Raw genomic sequence first — 14890 nt, 5'->3', positions numbered from 1 at the left:
TATAATCTGCCAGGTATGTATATTTCGTAAGTATGTATATATGGCGATGTTGCCTCTACCAGGAGCAGATAGGAAGTGAATGGAAAAGAAAGGACAGAGAAGCAAAGAAAACATTGAAGCGGGAAATATCACGCAATGCGACAGGTGTCAGAGGTCAGTTTGTCACTGGTCAAACAGGTATACAACATTCACAATTACGTCACACTCTCATACATTCCATTCAAAACGAAAGTAACACACGAGACTAGGCGACAGCGATTGCGGATGCGGAGCGCGGATTACGGATTAAAATCAACGACACCTTGTTAGACAAAGTAATCCTAATAAGACTCAATATATTTTAGTGAATCTTTAGGAATATAAGGAATTAAAATGAATTAACAAATCTAACCGGGTGCCACATGTAGACTACAAAATGTGAATACAGATAGGCTTCTACATAAGGTGTATATCTGGTCATCTAGGAGAAGGAACTCGTGGGAAGGGCGTGTCCGCAAGTTTGGAAACAAACTGAAGGTATCAAATATACTTAACACTCACGTATCTGTTAAAATGAAACTACGTATATTTACCGGTTCCATTAACAGGAATGACGAAACTTTTTGGTTCTCGAAATTATGGAACGACAAAATTTCAAGCAGTAAACTTAGAACATACAGAAGATATAAAAAGGACAAGTAAACGGAACATTATATAACGTCGCTTATACCACGCCACCTCACTAAACTAAGACTCGGTTGTCTCCCCTTAATGTTGGAAACTTGACGCTACAGTAACTTGCCAGTAGAGCCACGGACTTGGATAACAATCTAATCTAATTGCGTGGTAGAGCAAAGGAAATGCACTTTCTGCTTAAAACAGAGACGTATATAACACATGTGTTATATACGTCGCTTAAATATAGTGGAAGATGAGTTTCATTTCCTTTGTGACTCTCCTGCGTATAGTAATATCAGATATGATCTATTCAAAAACGCAATGAACTCCTTTATTTATTTTAATGAACTTACTTCAACTGAAAAGTTGTTTTATTCATTGCAGGATAATGCGCTTCAATTTTCACTTTCTAAAACAATTTATTTTATAATGAGACGGAGGCGGTCGCTTTTAAATGTGTAAATATACGATTGTAAATTAAAATGTATCGCAATATTGATTTAACTGTAATGTGATGAAGAAAAATATGTGATTCTACTATTCTATCAGGTTTTTTTTACATGTAATACACTATGAGGATATTTTATAGGCATACATGCTAGTTCTTCACTTTCATTTTAATCATGATGTACATACTTGTACAAATAGTTACAAGTGTCTCATAAGCCGATATCGGCTGGGCATCTTTTATAAACTCGCTGTATATGATATTTTATGAATGATTGTTTGTGAATTTAATGATGCGTGACACTATAATAAAATATTGATCGATTGATTGATATATAACGTATACAACTGTGTTCTTATCACATCCAGTACAACTGTTAAAACATAATTGTGTGTGTAATTATACATGTAATTATCGGCAGTCATTATCCAGTTATCGCTGTGAACTGGGTTTTGTTCTCAGCAGGTCCAGTACCCGTGTCAGTAGTTTATACAGGTAAGTCTACCTGACTATCGGCAGTAATTATCCAATTACTATTGTGGACTGGGTTTTCTTGTCACCGTGTCCAGTACAACTGTTTGTTGATTGTAGGCGAGGCTTTGTATGATACCATTATCCCGGTAACAGTTGACCAATGCTTAACCACCCATACAAACGACTTAGTGTTGATATTTACATATACTCCACCCAGCTCATCCAATTATTACCAGTTATATGAATGTGATATTTTCCAAGTTCTAGAAAATGTGTTAATGGAATATTCTGTACATAAAAAGGTGATGGTGATTGGCGATTTCAATAGTCGTACTCGTAACTTCTAATGATTTCATTTGTTTGGATAATATACATGAACGGATTCGTTCACATATGGAATCTGTGTTAATTTATACTAGCGATAGTGATGAGGAACGCCTGTTACCAGTTAGAAAAAAACCTGACCCAGGAGCTAGCGAATTTGGCACTAGGTTACTTAATCTATGAACGAAAGAGATTCTTATGATCTATCTAGTGAGTTTACTTTTGTGGCTGAAATGGAATGAGTGTAATCGATTACCTTTTAATACCTTTCTGTCTTTTTCACATTGTTAAAAAAATAAAGTTTGTAATTTTACTGAATTCTCTGACCACGCACCTTTACATGTGGAAATATGTTCAATTGTTCTTTCTAAGGGATCAGAATTAGACGAGCAAGACTTGGAGAGCAGACCTTTATTTAAATGGAAGGATGAATAAAAAATATCAGTTTATGGAAGCTAAGTCTAAGAGGCAATACTTAAGTACTGAAGGTGACACGCTGGAACATATGAGAAAACACAATCCTAGGTATTTTTACAGAAAGTTTTCTTAGAAAAAAAGGTTATTCGCCATTATTGACAGGCGAGCAACTATATGATCATTTTAAAAATGTGTCAAATGTACAAAACAATGATGACTCAATTCAACAGGACAACATTTTTATTGATAAAGATATTTTGTATGATGAATTAGATGCACCGATTCTTTTTAATGAAGTAAAATCTGCTATTCAAAATTTGAAATGTGGCAAAGCACATGGACTGGATGGTTTGTTAAATGAATGCTTTATTTACTGTGAAGAATTACTCCTTCCCAATTTGTGTATGTTGTTAAACAATATTTTAGAATCAGAGGAGTTACGTCAAAAAACCTACTGAGATGTACGCAACAATAGAACCTTGCAGACGATAAGGCATATTTTCAAATGGGGTAATGACATTTCGGTTACGTCAGACCCCGACGACATCGTCGATGATATCTGCGACGTATTCATGATGTTCTTAGAACAGAAATGCCAAGTACTGGTAGGCAGCCTTTTCCATTGTTAAAAAAAACCCATTGCATGAGCCCTGTAATCCACGAGCAACAACGGACTTGCATCAACGACATCATTATGTATGTTTGTAACCTATATGCTGTGTTGCATTTGGATATAATAAAACTTGAAACTTGAAACTTGACAGGCTGAAACAGATATTCGATGACGACTAAGACGTCACATTTTGGAAATTGCGTGGTGGACCACAACTGACCCAGACAGCTTCGACGACATTGATTTTAAACGGTCCTTTTTAGGACCAACTGAATCTCACAGAAAGTACATATAAAAAAAACCACTCGGAAAACGCATTCCCCACCTAACATCAAATCGTTATATGTATATAATATATATTTCAGAGAGGAAATTGAATTTTACATGCTTGGTATTTCGAAAATGATACACATAATCAGTGATAATTAAAGAATTACTCATCAAGTAAATTAAAGCAATAACTAATTTGACTATGACAATGAAAATATTGTTGATTATAACACGGACTTAGATAATCTAATCTAATTCCGTGATTATGATAAGCGTTATAATAATAAGAAACATTATATTTTATTAAATGTGCCATAATATACTTAACCAAAACATGTTTTAACAGAAATTGATATGTACATTTGTTGACTATTTTACTAAAAATGGTGCATACATATGTCTAGTTAAATTCTTCAATGAAAAAGCAAAAAATAGAGTGTGACAACGGATTTTAAACAATATTGTCAAAACACTACTATCATAGTCTCAAATACTTTGTTTTGATTTACAGACACAATATATTTATATTAACAGTAATAAATATCTGTAGTACGATATTGCTTATGTAAGAGTATTGCAATCAAAATTTCTGTAAAACACTTGGAACCCTAAAAGGTTCACTAAATAACTAAGCTGTACATGAACTGGGGTTAATTACTGCTTTGGAAATTGCTTTGGAATGACGTGACTAATCGTAATAAATGATTTTCAATGGTAATGTTGAAGGTGAGTGAATCAATTTTAAAATATTTATCGACGTATAACTCATATAACGTACTCAATCCAGTTGTATTATATAATAGTAACCTAAATGATCGTGAGTGTATTACGGAGCAACAAACATTTGATTACACAAAGTCATATGTATCGAGAAAAACTGAAAAGTTCATTGTTGTACAGAAATTGACGAAAATGGGCGGATCGTGAGTGCAACGTGCAGCAACATACATGTAATTATATTATATCAAGAAGAATAAAAAGTTGTACAGAATTTGACAAATTCGGGAGCCACCGGTGACGGCTATCCAAGTATGCAGACATCTGCACTAATACTATGGAAGGGAAGGAACTCGTACGAAAGTGCACTGTTATGATCGACCTGAAATTTTGCACATATCTAGGTAAATGGAAACGATTTATATATTAGAAAACAAAAAGTAAAAAAATATATTCACGAATTCATGGGCGCGCGAAAACCTACTTGGACCAGACACATATAAAGCAGTATATATATACGTCTCTGCCTGGACACTAATACCTCCATCATAACAGATGTATTATACGTCTCTGATCATAAGCATGAATTAATTTATTAATCGACGTATTTCGATACTCTGCCCTGAATGAATCAGAAGAAGAAAGTGAAATAAATGAAATAAAAAATTCCTGGGCGCGCGAGAACCTCCCTGGACACTCATTCATCCCTCGTAAACATAATATTTATCGACATATTTAGGTACTTTCTTTTGTTACAATCGACCTGAAATTTAGCACACACCTATGTAAATGCATACTTATATGAATCAGAAGAAAAAAAGTAAAAAAAAAAAGATTAACGAACTCCGGGGCGCGCAAAAACCTCCCTGGACACTCATTCCTCCCTTGGGTGACCCCCCGTGATCCTGACTGATTGACATAATATAAATACGCATGTTTTTTCAGGTACCTGTAATAAAACCGGTTAATTGCTAATATCGCCGTGACGCATTTGTGTTACGTTGCTTTGTGCACGTGTCATTATTGACAGTACATTGTGTATGGAAGAGTTCTTCATCGAGGTTTTTATGTCCCCGCTAGAGGGCGCTCTCATTGAGATAATTCATTAATGAGGTTACAAATCAAAACAAGCTCAGCCAACGAGAAAAATGGCTACACCAGTACGAAAACGGAAGCGGGAGATTCAAGATGTTGAATCAATGGATACGCGGTTTTGTTTGGAAACTCCATTTATAACGAAATTAACTAAAAGACGGAGGAAATCTATGCACACACCACTCCAGACGGTAAGTTTGTTTGCCCAAATATGCTTGTATCTCAATCACGAGGCAGAAGCACAGCAGGTGCTTGTTTCTTTATAGTTTATAGCCTAAATTCGGCTGTTCAAAATGTAAACATTTCCTAAAGTTTAAATGTAGTTTTATGTAAATCGTGACTTATATAAGCATTTGTAGTTTAGACGTACAGTACAGATACATCCTCGGTAGCCATAATAATTTCAAATAATAACCGACCAACGAGTTGAGATGTGAATGTCAAATGTGTCACGTTTGTGTGATCGGCCTAACAGCAATACATCTGAATCTTGGTGATGTACATGATTATGTTGTCAACAGACTTCTACCGTTAAAATAAGATGTTTTTAAATGTAAAGATGTACATACGACACTTGTTATAAACAGGAAAACAATTGACGATGAATTGTGTGTGTTTCCATTCTTTGTGTGTATGCGAGCATCTTCAGTACGGGAGCGATGCGAAGATATAATTTTAATTAGATTGGTACATGTATTCTCTGGATGATTCGGAATGCATGCAACCCCGGCTTCCAGTTTGACTATTTGACATGTATTTTGANCGATTGATTGATATATAACGTATACAACTGTGTTCTTATCACATCCAGTACAACTGTTAAAACATAATTGTGTGTGTAATTATACATGTAATTATCGGCAGTCATTATCCAGTTATCGCTGTGAACTGGGTTTTGTTCTCAGCAGGTCCAGTACCCGTGTCAGTAGTTTATACAGGTAAGTCTACCTGACTATCGGCAGTAATTATCCAATTACTATTGTGGACTGGGTTTTCTTGTCACCGTGTCCAGTACAACTGTTTGTTGATTGTAGGCGAGGCTTTGTATGATACCATTATCCCGGTAACAGTTGACCAATGCTTAACCACCCATACAAACGACTTAGTGTTGATATTTACATATACTCCACCCAGCTCATCCAATTATTACCAGTTATATGAATGTGATATTTTCCAAGTTCTAGAAAATGTGTTAATGGAATATTCTGTACATAAAAAGGTGATGGTGATTGGCGATTTCAATAGTCGTACTCGTAACTTCTAATGATTTCATTTGTTTGGATAATATACATGAACGGATTCGTTCACATATGGAATCTGTGTTAATTTATACTAGCGATAGTGATGAGGAACGCCTGTTACCAGTTAGAAAAAAACCTGACCCAGGAGCTAGCGAATTTGGCACTAGGTTACTTAATCTATGAACGAAAGAGATTCTTATGATCTATCTAGTGAGTTTACTTTTGTGGCTGAAATGGAATGAGTGTAATCGATTACCTTTTAATACCTTTCTGTCTTTTTCACATTGTTAAAAAAATAAAGTTTGTAATTTTACTGAATTCTCTGACCACGCACCTTTACATGTGGAAATATGTTCAATTGTTCTTTCTAAGGGATCAGAATTAGACGAGCAAGACTTGGAGAGCAGACCTTTATTTAAATGGAAGGATGAATAAAAAATATCAGTTTATGGAAGCTAAGTCTAAGAGGCAATACTTAAGTACTGAAGGTGACACGCTGGAACATATGAGAAAACACAATCCTAGGTATTTTTACAGAAAGTTTTCTTAGAAAAAAAGGTTATTCGCCATTATTGACAGGCGAGCAACTATATGATCATTTTAAAAATGTGTCAAATGTACAAAACAATGATGACTCAATTCAACAGGACAACATTTTTATTGATAAAGATATTTTGTATGATGAATTAGATGCACCGATTCTTTTTAATGAAGTAAAATCTGCTATTCAAAATTTGAAATGTGGCAAAGCACATGGACTGGATGGTTTGTTAAATGAATGCTTTATTTACTGTGAAGAATTACTCCTTCCCAATTTGTGTATGTTGTTAAACAATATTTTAGAATCAGAGGAGTTACGTCAAAAAACCTACTGAGATGTACGCAACAATAGAACCTTGCAGACGATAAGGCATATTTTCAAATGGGGTAATGACATTTCGGTTACGTCAGACCCCGACGACATCGTCGATGATATCTGCGACGTATTCATGATGTTCTTAGAACAGAAATGCCAAGTACTGGTAGGCAGCCTTTTCCATTGTTAAAAAAAACCCATTGCATGAGCCCTGTAATCCACGAGCAACAACGGACTTGCATCAACGACATCATTATGTATGTTTGTAACCTATATGCTGTGTTGCATTTGGATATAATAAAACTTGAAACTTGAAACTTGACAGGCTGAAACAGATATTCGATGACGACTAAGACGTCACATTTTGGAAATTGCGTGGTGGACCACAACTGACCCAGACAGCTTCGACGACATTGATTTTAAACGGTCCTTTTTAGGACCAACTGAATCTCACAGAAAGTACATATAAAAAAAACCACTCGGAAAACGCATTCCCCACCTAACATCAAATCGTTATATGTATATAATATATATTTCAGAGAGGAAATTGAATTTTACATGCTTGGTATTTCGAAAATGATACACATAATCAGTGATAATTAAAGAATTACTCATCAAGTAAATTAAAGCAATAACTAATTTGACTATGACAATGAAAATATTGTTGATTATAACACGGACTTAGATAATCTAATCTAATTCCGTGATTATGATAAGCGTTATAATAATAAGAAACATTATATTTTATTAAATGTGCCATAATATACTTAACCAAAACATGTTTTAACAGAAATTGATATGTACATTTGTTGACTATTTTACTAAAAATGGTGCATACATATGTCTAGTTAAATTCTTCAATGAAAAAGCAAAAAATAGAGTGTGACAACGGATTTTAAACAATATTGTCAAAACACTACTATCATAGTCTCAAATACTTTGTTTTGATTTACAGACACAATATATTTATATTAACAGTAATAAATATCTGTAGTACGATATTGCTTATGTAAGAGTATTGCAATCAAAATTTCTGTAAAACACTTGGAACCCTAAAAGGTTCACTAAATAACTAAGCTGTACATGAACTGGGGTTAATTACTGCTTTGGAAATTGCTTTGGAATGACGTGACTAATCGTAATAAATGATTTTCAATGGTAATGTTGAAGGTGAGTGAATCAATTTTAAAATATTTATCGACGTATAACTCATATAACGTACTCAATCCAGTTGTATTATATAATAGTAACCTAAATGATCGTGAGTGTATTACGGAGCAACAAACATTTGATTACACAAAGTCATATGTATCGAGAAAAACTGAAAAGTTCATTGTTGTACAGAAATTGACGAAAATGGGCGGATCGTGAGTGCAACGTGCAGCAACATACATGTAATTATATTATATCAAGAAGAATAAAAAGTTGTACAGAATTTGACAAATTCGGGAGCCACCGGTGACGGCTATCCAAGTATGCAGACATCTGCACTAATACTATGGAAGGGAAGGAACTCGTACGAAAGTGCACTGTTATGATCGACCTGAAATTTTGCACATATCTAGGTAAATGGAAACGATTTATATATTAGAAAACAAAAAGTAAAAAAATATATTCACGAATTCATGGGCGCGCGAAAACCTACTTGGACCAGACACATATAAAGCAGTATATATATACGTCTCTGCCTGGACACTAATACCTCCATCATAACAGATGTATTATACGTCTCTGATCATAAGCATGAATTAATTTATTAATCGACGTATTTCGATACTCTGCCCTGAATGAATCAGAAGAAGAAAGTGAAATAAATGAAATAAAAAATTCCTGGGCGCGCGAGAACCTCCCTGGACACTCATTCATCCCTCGTAAACATAATATTTATCGACATATTTAGGTACTTTCTTTTGTTACAATCGACCTGAAATTTAGCACACACCTATGTAAATGCATACTTATATGAATCAGAAGAAAAAAAGTAAAAAAAAAAAGATTAACGAACTCCGGGGCGCGCAAAAACCTCCCTGGACACTCATTCCTCCCTTGGGTGACCCCCCGTGATCCTGACTGATTGACATAATATAAATACGCATGTTTTTTCAGGTACCTGTAATAAAACCGGTTAATTGCTAATATCGCCGTGACGCATTTGTGTTACGTTGCTTTGTGCACGTGTCATTATTGACAGTACATTGTGTATGGAAGAGTTCTTCATCGAGGTTTTTATGTCCCCGCTAGAGGGCGCTCTCATTGAGATAATTCATTAATGAGGTTACAAATCAAAACAAGCTCAGCCAACGAGAAAAATGGCTACACCAGTACGAAAACGGAAGCGGGAGATTCAAGATGTTGAATCAATGGATACGCGGTTTTGTTTGGAAACTCCATTTATAACGAAATTAACTAAAAGACGGAGGAAATCTATGCACACACCACTCCAGACGGTAAGTTTGTTTGCCCAAATATGCTTGTATCTCAATCACGAGGCAGAAGCACAGCAGGTGCTTGTTTCTTTATAGTTTATAGCCTAAATTCGGCTGTTCAAAATGTAAACATTTCCTAAAGTTTAAATGTAGTTTTATGTAAATCGTGACTTATATAAGCATTTGTAGTTTAGACGTACAGTACAGATACATCCTCGGTAGCCATAATAATTTCAAATAATAACCGACCAACGAGTTGAGATGTGAATGTCAAATGTGTCACGTTTGTGTGATCGGCCTAACAGCAATACATCTGAATCTTGGTGATGTACATGATTATGTTGTCAACAGACTTCTACCGTTAAAATAAGATGTTTTTAAATGTAAAGATGTACATACGACACTTGTTATAAACAGGAAAACAATTGACGATGAATTGTGTGTGTTTCCATTCTTTGTGTGTATGCGAGCATCTTCAGTACGGGAGCGATGCGAAGATATAATTTTAATTAGATTGGTACATGTATTCTCTGGATGATTCGGAATGCATGCAACCCCGGCTTCCAGTTTGACTATTTGACATGTATTTTGACCCCTCCGTACTAGCTAGTACCTGTGGTAATATGATGTGTATATATATATTATTATGGTACATGTCCAAATATATTATTATCTAATGCCATGAAGAGCTTCAGAAAAAAAAGAAAGAGATGTGTCTCTTTGTGTCTTGGTCCTTTTCCTGGGTAGAATTTTACAGTTAAAGTATGTGATAAAATTCAGAAGAAATAAAAGTACATAAAAATGTGTAAGGACTCTAGCTGCCAAATCAATGAAAAAGCGTGTACAGTTTTTATTACGAAATTAATAAAGTTCTTACCTCCTTCCCAGAATGCTGTGGGAATTTACTGTCAGTTTTGTGGAAAAGCAAAACTAATGCTCTATCTATGATCAGTAAATCATTTGGTTCTCCCAATGACAATGGCACATAATATAGTTTCCTATGTTAATAATTGGCACCTTCATAACTGTTAATATTTTATAAATCTATACATGTATTATAATATACAAATTCATGTATTCACAGTTTTTAATAAACTTAAAATATCCCAAAAATAAGAGCAATGAAATGTATATTGTCGTATAGCTCTTGTGTGAGAAATATAAATGGAAGGGTGGCAACTCTGTCAATCTTAAAATAAAAAACTGGGGAAACATTTGAAATTAAATTATTTTTGTTTTGGGGCAATGCAAGGAATGGCCTTTCTCATAAAAATGACACAAAACTCCATTATGTCAAATTATACTTTTGGTAGATTAATGTGATCTTGCCAGTATGTCCCCTGTTGTATTATATGTAGCAAAATGAATATCAAGTTAAAGTGGTTTTACAACACCACTACAGTGTTCTTAACCCTTTCACCACTGTAACCCATAATAGACTCATCCATATCAATGCATGGTAGAGTCTACTGAAGTTACATAGGGGTGAAAGGGTTAACGTACCACTAGGGGAATAGGTATAGGGCAGAATAAGTCAGTTCAGTTTATCCCTATGTCATTTAACTACACAGGACTTTATTATAAACAAACCTGGTAGTTCTGGTTACACAATATAAACATAGCTACACCAATTGCAGGGGCAACATTAGATTTTGGTGCTGGCTGATCACTAATATCCAAATTCATGTAGGGTAAAAATTGTATATGGACTTGACCTTAAAATTCCTAATTACATACAGAGTTATATTAAATTCAAATATTAAACATTTTCCACTGTCTGCAGGCTAGTGGATTTTTTTCCTTCCTGATTTCTTTGCAAGTTTGTGTACTGATTTTAAACAAGCTTCTGTAAAACAAAGTAATAACAGTGTTTTTATGCCAGTTCTAATTTCCTAATTAATTTTATACAAGCAGTATTCAATACATTACATATGTCTGCATGACTGCTTATTGCATTTGAGCATAAATATATGCTTTTCTGATTATTTCTAATGACAAAAGTTGGAACAGACATTTAAAACTAACAGTTGAGTCTTATTTTATAAAAGATACGATAACTAATTAAAACTTTAATTTTAAATCATGCCTTCAGGAGTTGCTTGATAAGGAGAACATGCGCCTAGGTACGGATTCCCAGGGTAGAGACTTCACTCCCTGGAAGCCACCCTCAGGGTNTAAAGTTCTTACCTCCTTCCCAGAATGCTGTGGGAATTTACTGTCAGTTTTGTGGAAAAGCAAAACTAATGCTCTATCTATGATCAGTAAATCATTTGGTTCTCCCAATGACAATGGCACATAATATAGTTTCCTATGTTAATAATTGGCACCTTCATAACTGTTAATATTTTATAAATCTATACATGTATTATAATATACAAATTCATGTATTCACAGTTTTTAATAAACTTAAAATATCCCAAAAATAAGAGCAATGAAATGTATATTGTCGTATAGCTCTTGTGTGAGAAATATAAATGGAAGGGTGGCAACTCTGTCAATCTTAAAATAAAAAACTGGGGAAACATTTGAAATTAAATTATTTTTGTTTTGGGGCAATGCAAGGAATGGCCTTTCTCATAAAAATGACACAAAACTCCATTATGTCAAATTATACTTTTGGTAGATTAATGTGATCTTGCCAGTATGTCCCCTGTTGTATTATATGTAGCAAAATGAATATCAAGTTAAAGTGGTTTTACAACACCACTACAGTGTTCTTAACCCTTTCACCACTGTAACCCATAATAGACTCATCCATATCAATGCATGGTAGAGTCTACTGAAGTTACATAGGGGTGAAAGGGTTAACGTACCACTAGGGGAATAGGTATAGGGCAGAATAAGTCAGTTCAGTTTATCCCTATGTCATTTAACTACACAGGACTTTATTATAAACAAACCTGGTAGTTCTGGTTACACAATATAAACATAGCTACACCAATTGCAGGGGCAACATTAGATTTTGGTGCTGGCTGATCACTAATATCCAAATTCATGTAGGGTAAAAATTGTATATGGACTTGACCTTAAAATTCCTAATTACATACAGAGTTATATTAAATTCAAATATTAAACATTTTCCACTGTCTGCAGGCTAGTGGATTTTTTTCCTTCCTGATTTCTTTGCAAGTTTGTGTACTGATTTTAAACAAGCTTCTGTAAAACAAAGTAATAACAGTGTTTTTATGCCAGTTCTAATTTCCTAATTAATTTTATACAAGCAGTATTCAATACATTACATATGTCTGCATGACTGCTTATTGCATTTGAGCATAAATATATGCTTTTCTGATTATTTCTAATGACAAAAGTTGGAACAGACATTTAAAACTAACAGTTGAGTCTTATTTTATAAAAGATACGATAACTAATTAAAACTTTAATTTTAAATCATGCCTTCAGGAGTTGCTTGATAAGGAGAACATGCGCCTAGGTACGGATTCCCAGGGTAGAGACTTCACTCCCTGGAAGCCACCCTCAGGGTTGAGCAAGCCAGACTTCACACCCCAGCCACTGAAGCGCAACGCCACCCTCCGGGGCACACTTCGTCGACGGGTGTCGATGAGTGTGATGAAGAAAAAGATGAGAAGGTTTCAGGACTATTCCCTGGTCGACTCCAATTTCCAGTACCTACAGTATCTGGGCCGGGGATCCAACAGCATCTGTCAAACTGGTCCTAGAACTGTCCTCAAGGTAAGAAATGTACCATTTATATACATTTGACAATCAGATAGATTTAAAACTAATCATTTTCAAAGATGATCTGGAATGAAACATTTTGGAATTTATTGTAAATTCACATTTGTTTTAAAAATTTCTATGAAGTTTATTTATTACACTAGCTATAGCTACATGTAGGTGCATGTACAGTATATAGCATGTTGATTAAAACAAAATACTGAGTCTATTTCATCAGCCAAGTTCTCTTTTTTTTTGGTCCAAGGTTGGTTCCCCTTTATATATTTGGGATTTTTTGTCTTTTTTTTTTTTATCCAGAAGTTCTCAAAGTGAAACCATTTTTATACACCGATCAAATTTGACGGGAGTATTATGGTATGGCATCGTTCGTCCGGTGTAAACTTTTGTTTGTCCGGCAATCTCCTCCTACATTTTTCGACCAATCTTTTTGAAACTTTGTATACATTATAATTGTGATATGAATTTGTGTCTTCCTTTTAAAAGAATTTTGATTCAACGATTTTTGCAAAAGTTATTGCCCTTTATTCATTTCAGTATTTGAATTTTTGTCTGGAGATTTTCTTCTACATCTTTTATAGCATGTCAGCTAATCACTCTTAGAACTCTTACTTTCTACCACAACACGCTGTGTTATTCCACTCTCAGATCATTGTATAAACACGCAGACTGTTAGATAAATATGAGTTATAAACCACACGTGGTTTATATACCACACGTGGTATATGACCTTCAAGAGTTTTGATTGGTCGAGAATATGAACCTTGACCAGGAAGACTTTTTCCACATGCTTTTTGCCACCTGCTGTTTTGTTTACGTCGTCGGCTGTCAACATCCGACAAATGTTGGTGACTTTGTGAGGTTATGCGGAAAGGGGGGTTATTAAGGCAATATTAAAAGATGATACTAAAAGATTTGATCGCTAGTTTCTGGCAAAGTTGCTATAGACGCTCGATATCGTTTCGACTTCACACCGTCGCGTGTCGTCGTGGAACCAATACAAGATCTGTCACAGTGTCAGGAAATATTTCATTCTCTCAACGTCCCGTTATCGCTATTAAGACGGTCTGACCATGGCTGAACTTTCACTATAAACGTCAACCATAGAACCATCACGAAGAAACGTAGGCCTATGGTTTTGGATATTGTCAGCGATAAGTTCGTCTACAACGGTTCATCACTTGGCGGGAGGCAGACTTCGTACGATATGCTTACATGCATATAGTCCGTGGTTAATTTATATAAATTAGTGCAATACTGCTACTCTCAATATTTAAAGTCGTTTATCTATTTTATTTTTTCACAAAGTTGTTGCCGAAACTTTAATTTTGACAATAATTAAATTTGTAAAAAAAAGAAGTAATTTTTGAACATTAATGAGTGACTTTTTACATATGGGTCATATCACTACGCCAGCCTTGTCAACAAACACATGTGTGTATGTTATTTCCGAATATTTACATTCTGTATGCTTAGACCCATTGACAAAAATTACATTCATAAATGCATAACACAGGTGTTCATAGAATCTCAGCACGTGGGAACTGATAGTAACCTGATCACACTGCGTAGTAATACACTACAAAAACTACTCACTCGGAACGACCGACCTAGATGCTTAATTCTTACATCTTAAAATATTATTGAACTGTGCTT

The 14890-nt window shown here is 34.7% G+C and overlaps 1 protein-coding gene across 1 annotated transcript in view; it reads left to right on the top strand.

Annotated features, from left to right (window-relative positions):
* The first annotated feature begins 12432 nt into the window (after window positions 1–12432).
* The window catches only part of LOC110455358 (rhotekin-like), a 40935-nt gene continuing 38477 nt past the window's right edge, over window positions 12433–14890 (top strand). The window contains exon 1 of the mRNA XM_021505442.1: window positions 12433–13231. Coding sequence (XP_021361117.1) covers window positions 12962–13231 — 270 coding nt within the window. The 5' untranslated portion in view covers window positions 12433–12961. The remainder of the gene's footprint in view (window positions 13232–14890) is intronic.

This window comes from Mizuhopecten yessoensis, unplaced genomic scaffold, assembly GCF_002113885.1.
Source record: "Mizuhopecten yessoensis strain PY_sf001 unplaced genomic scaffold, ASM211388v2 scaffold8213, whole genome shotgun sequence".
Taxonomy (NCBI): Eukaryota; Metazoa; Mollusca; class Bivalvia; order Pectinida; family Pectinidae; genus Mizuhopecten; species Mizuhopecten yessoensis.
The sequence above is the reverse complement of the archived record's forward strand: the minus strand, read 5'-3'. Positions and strand labels throughout refer to the sequence as shown.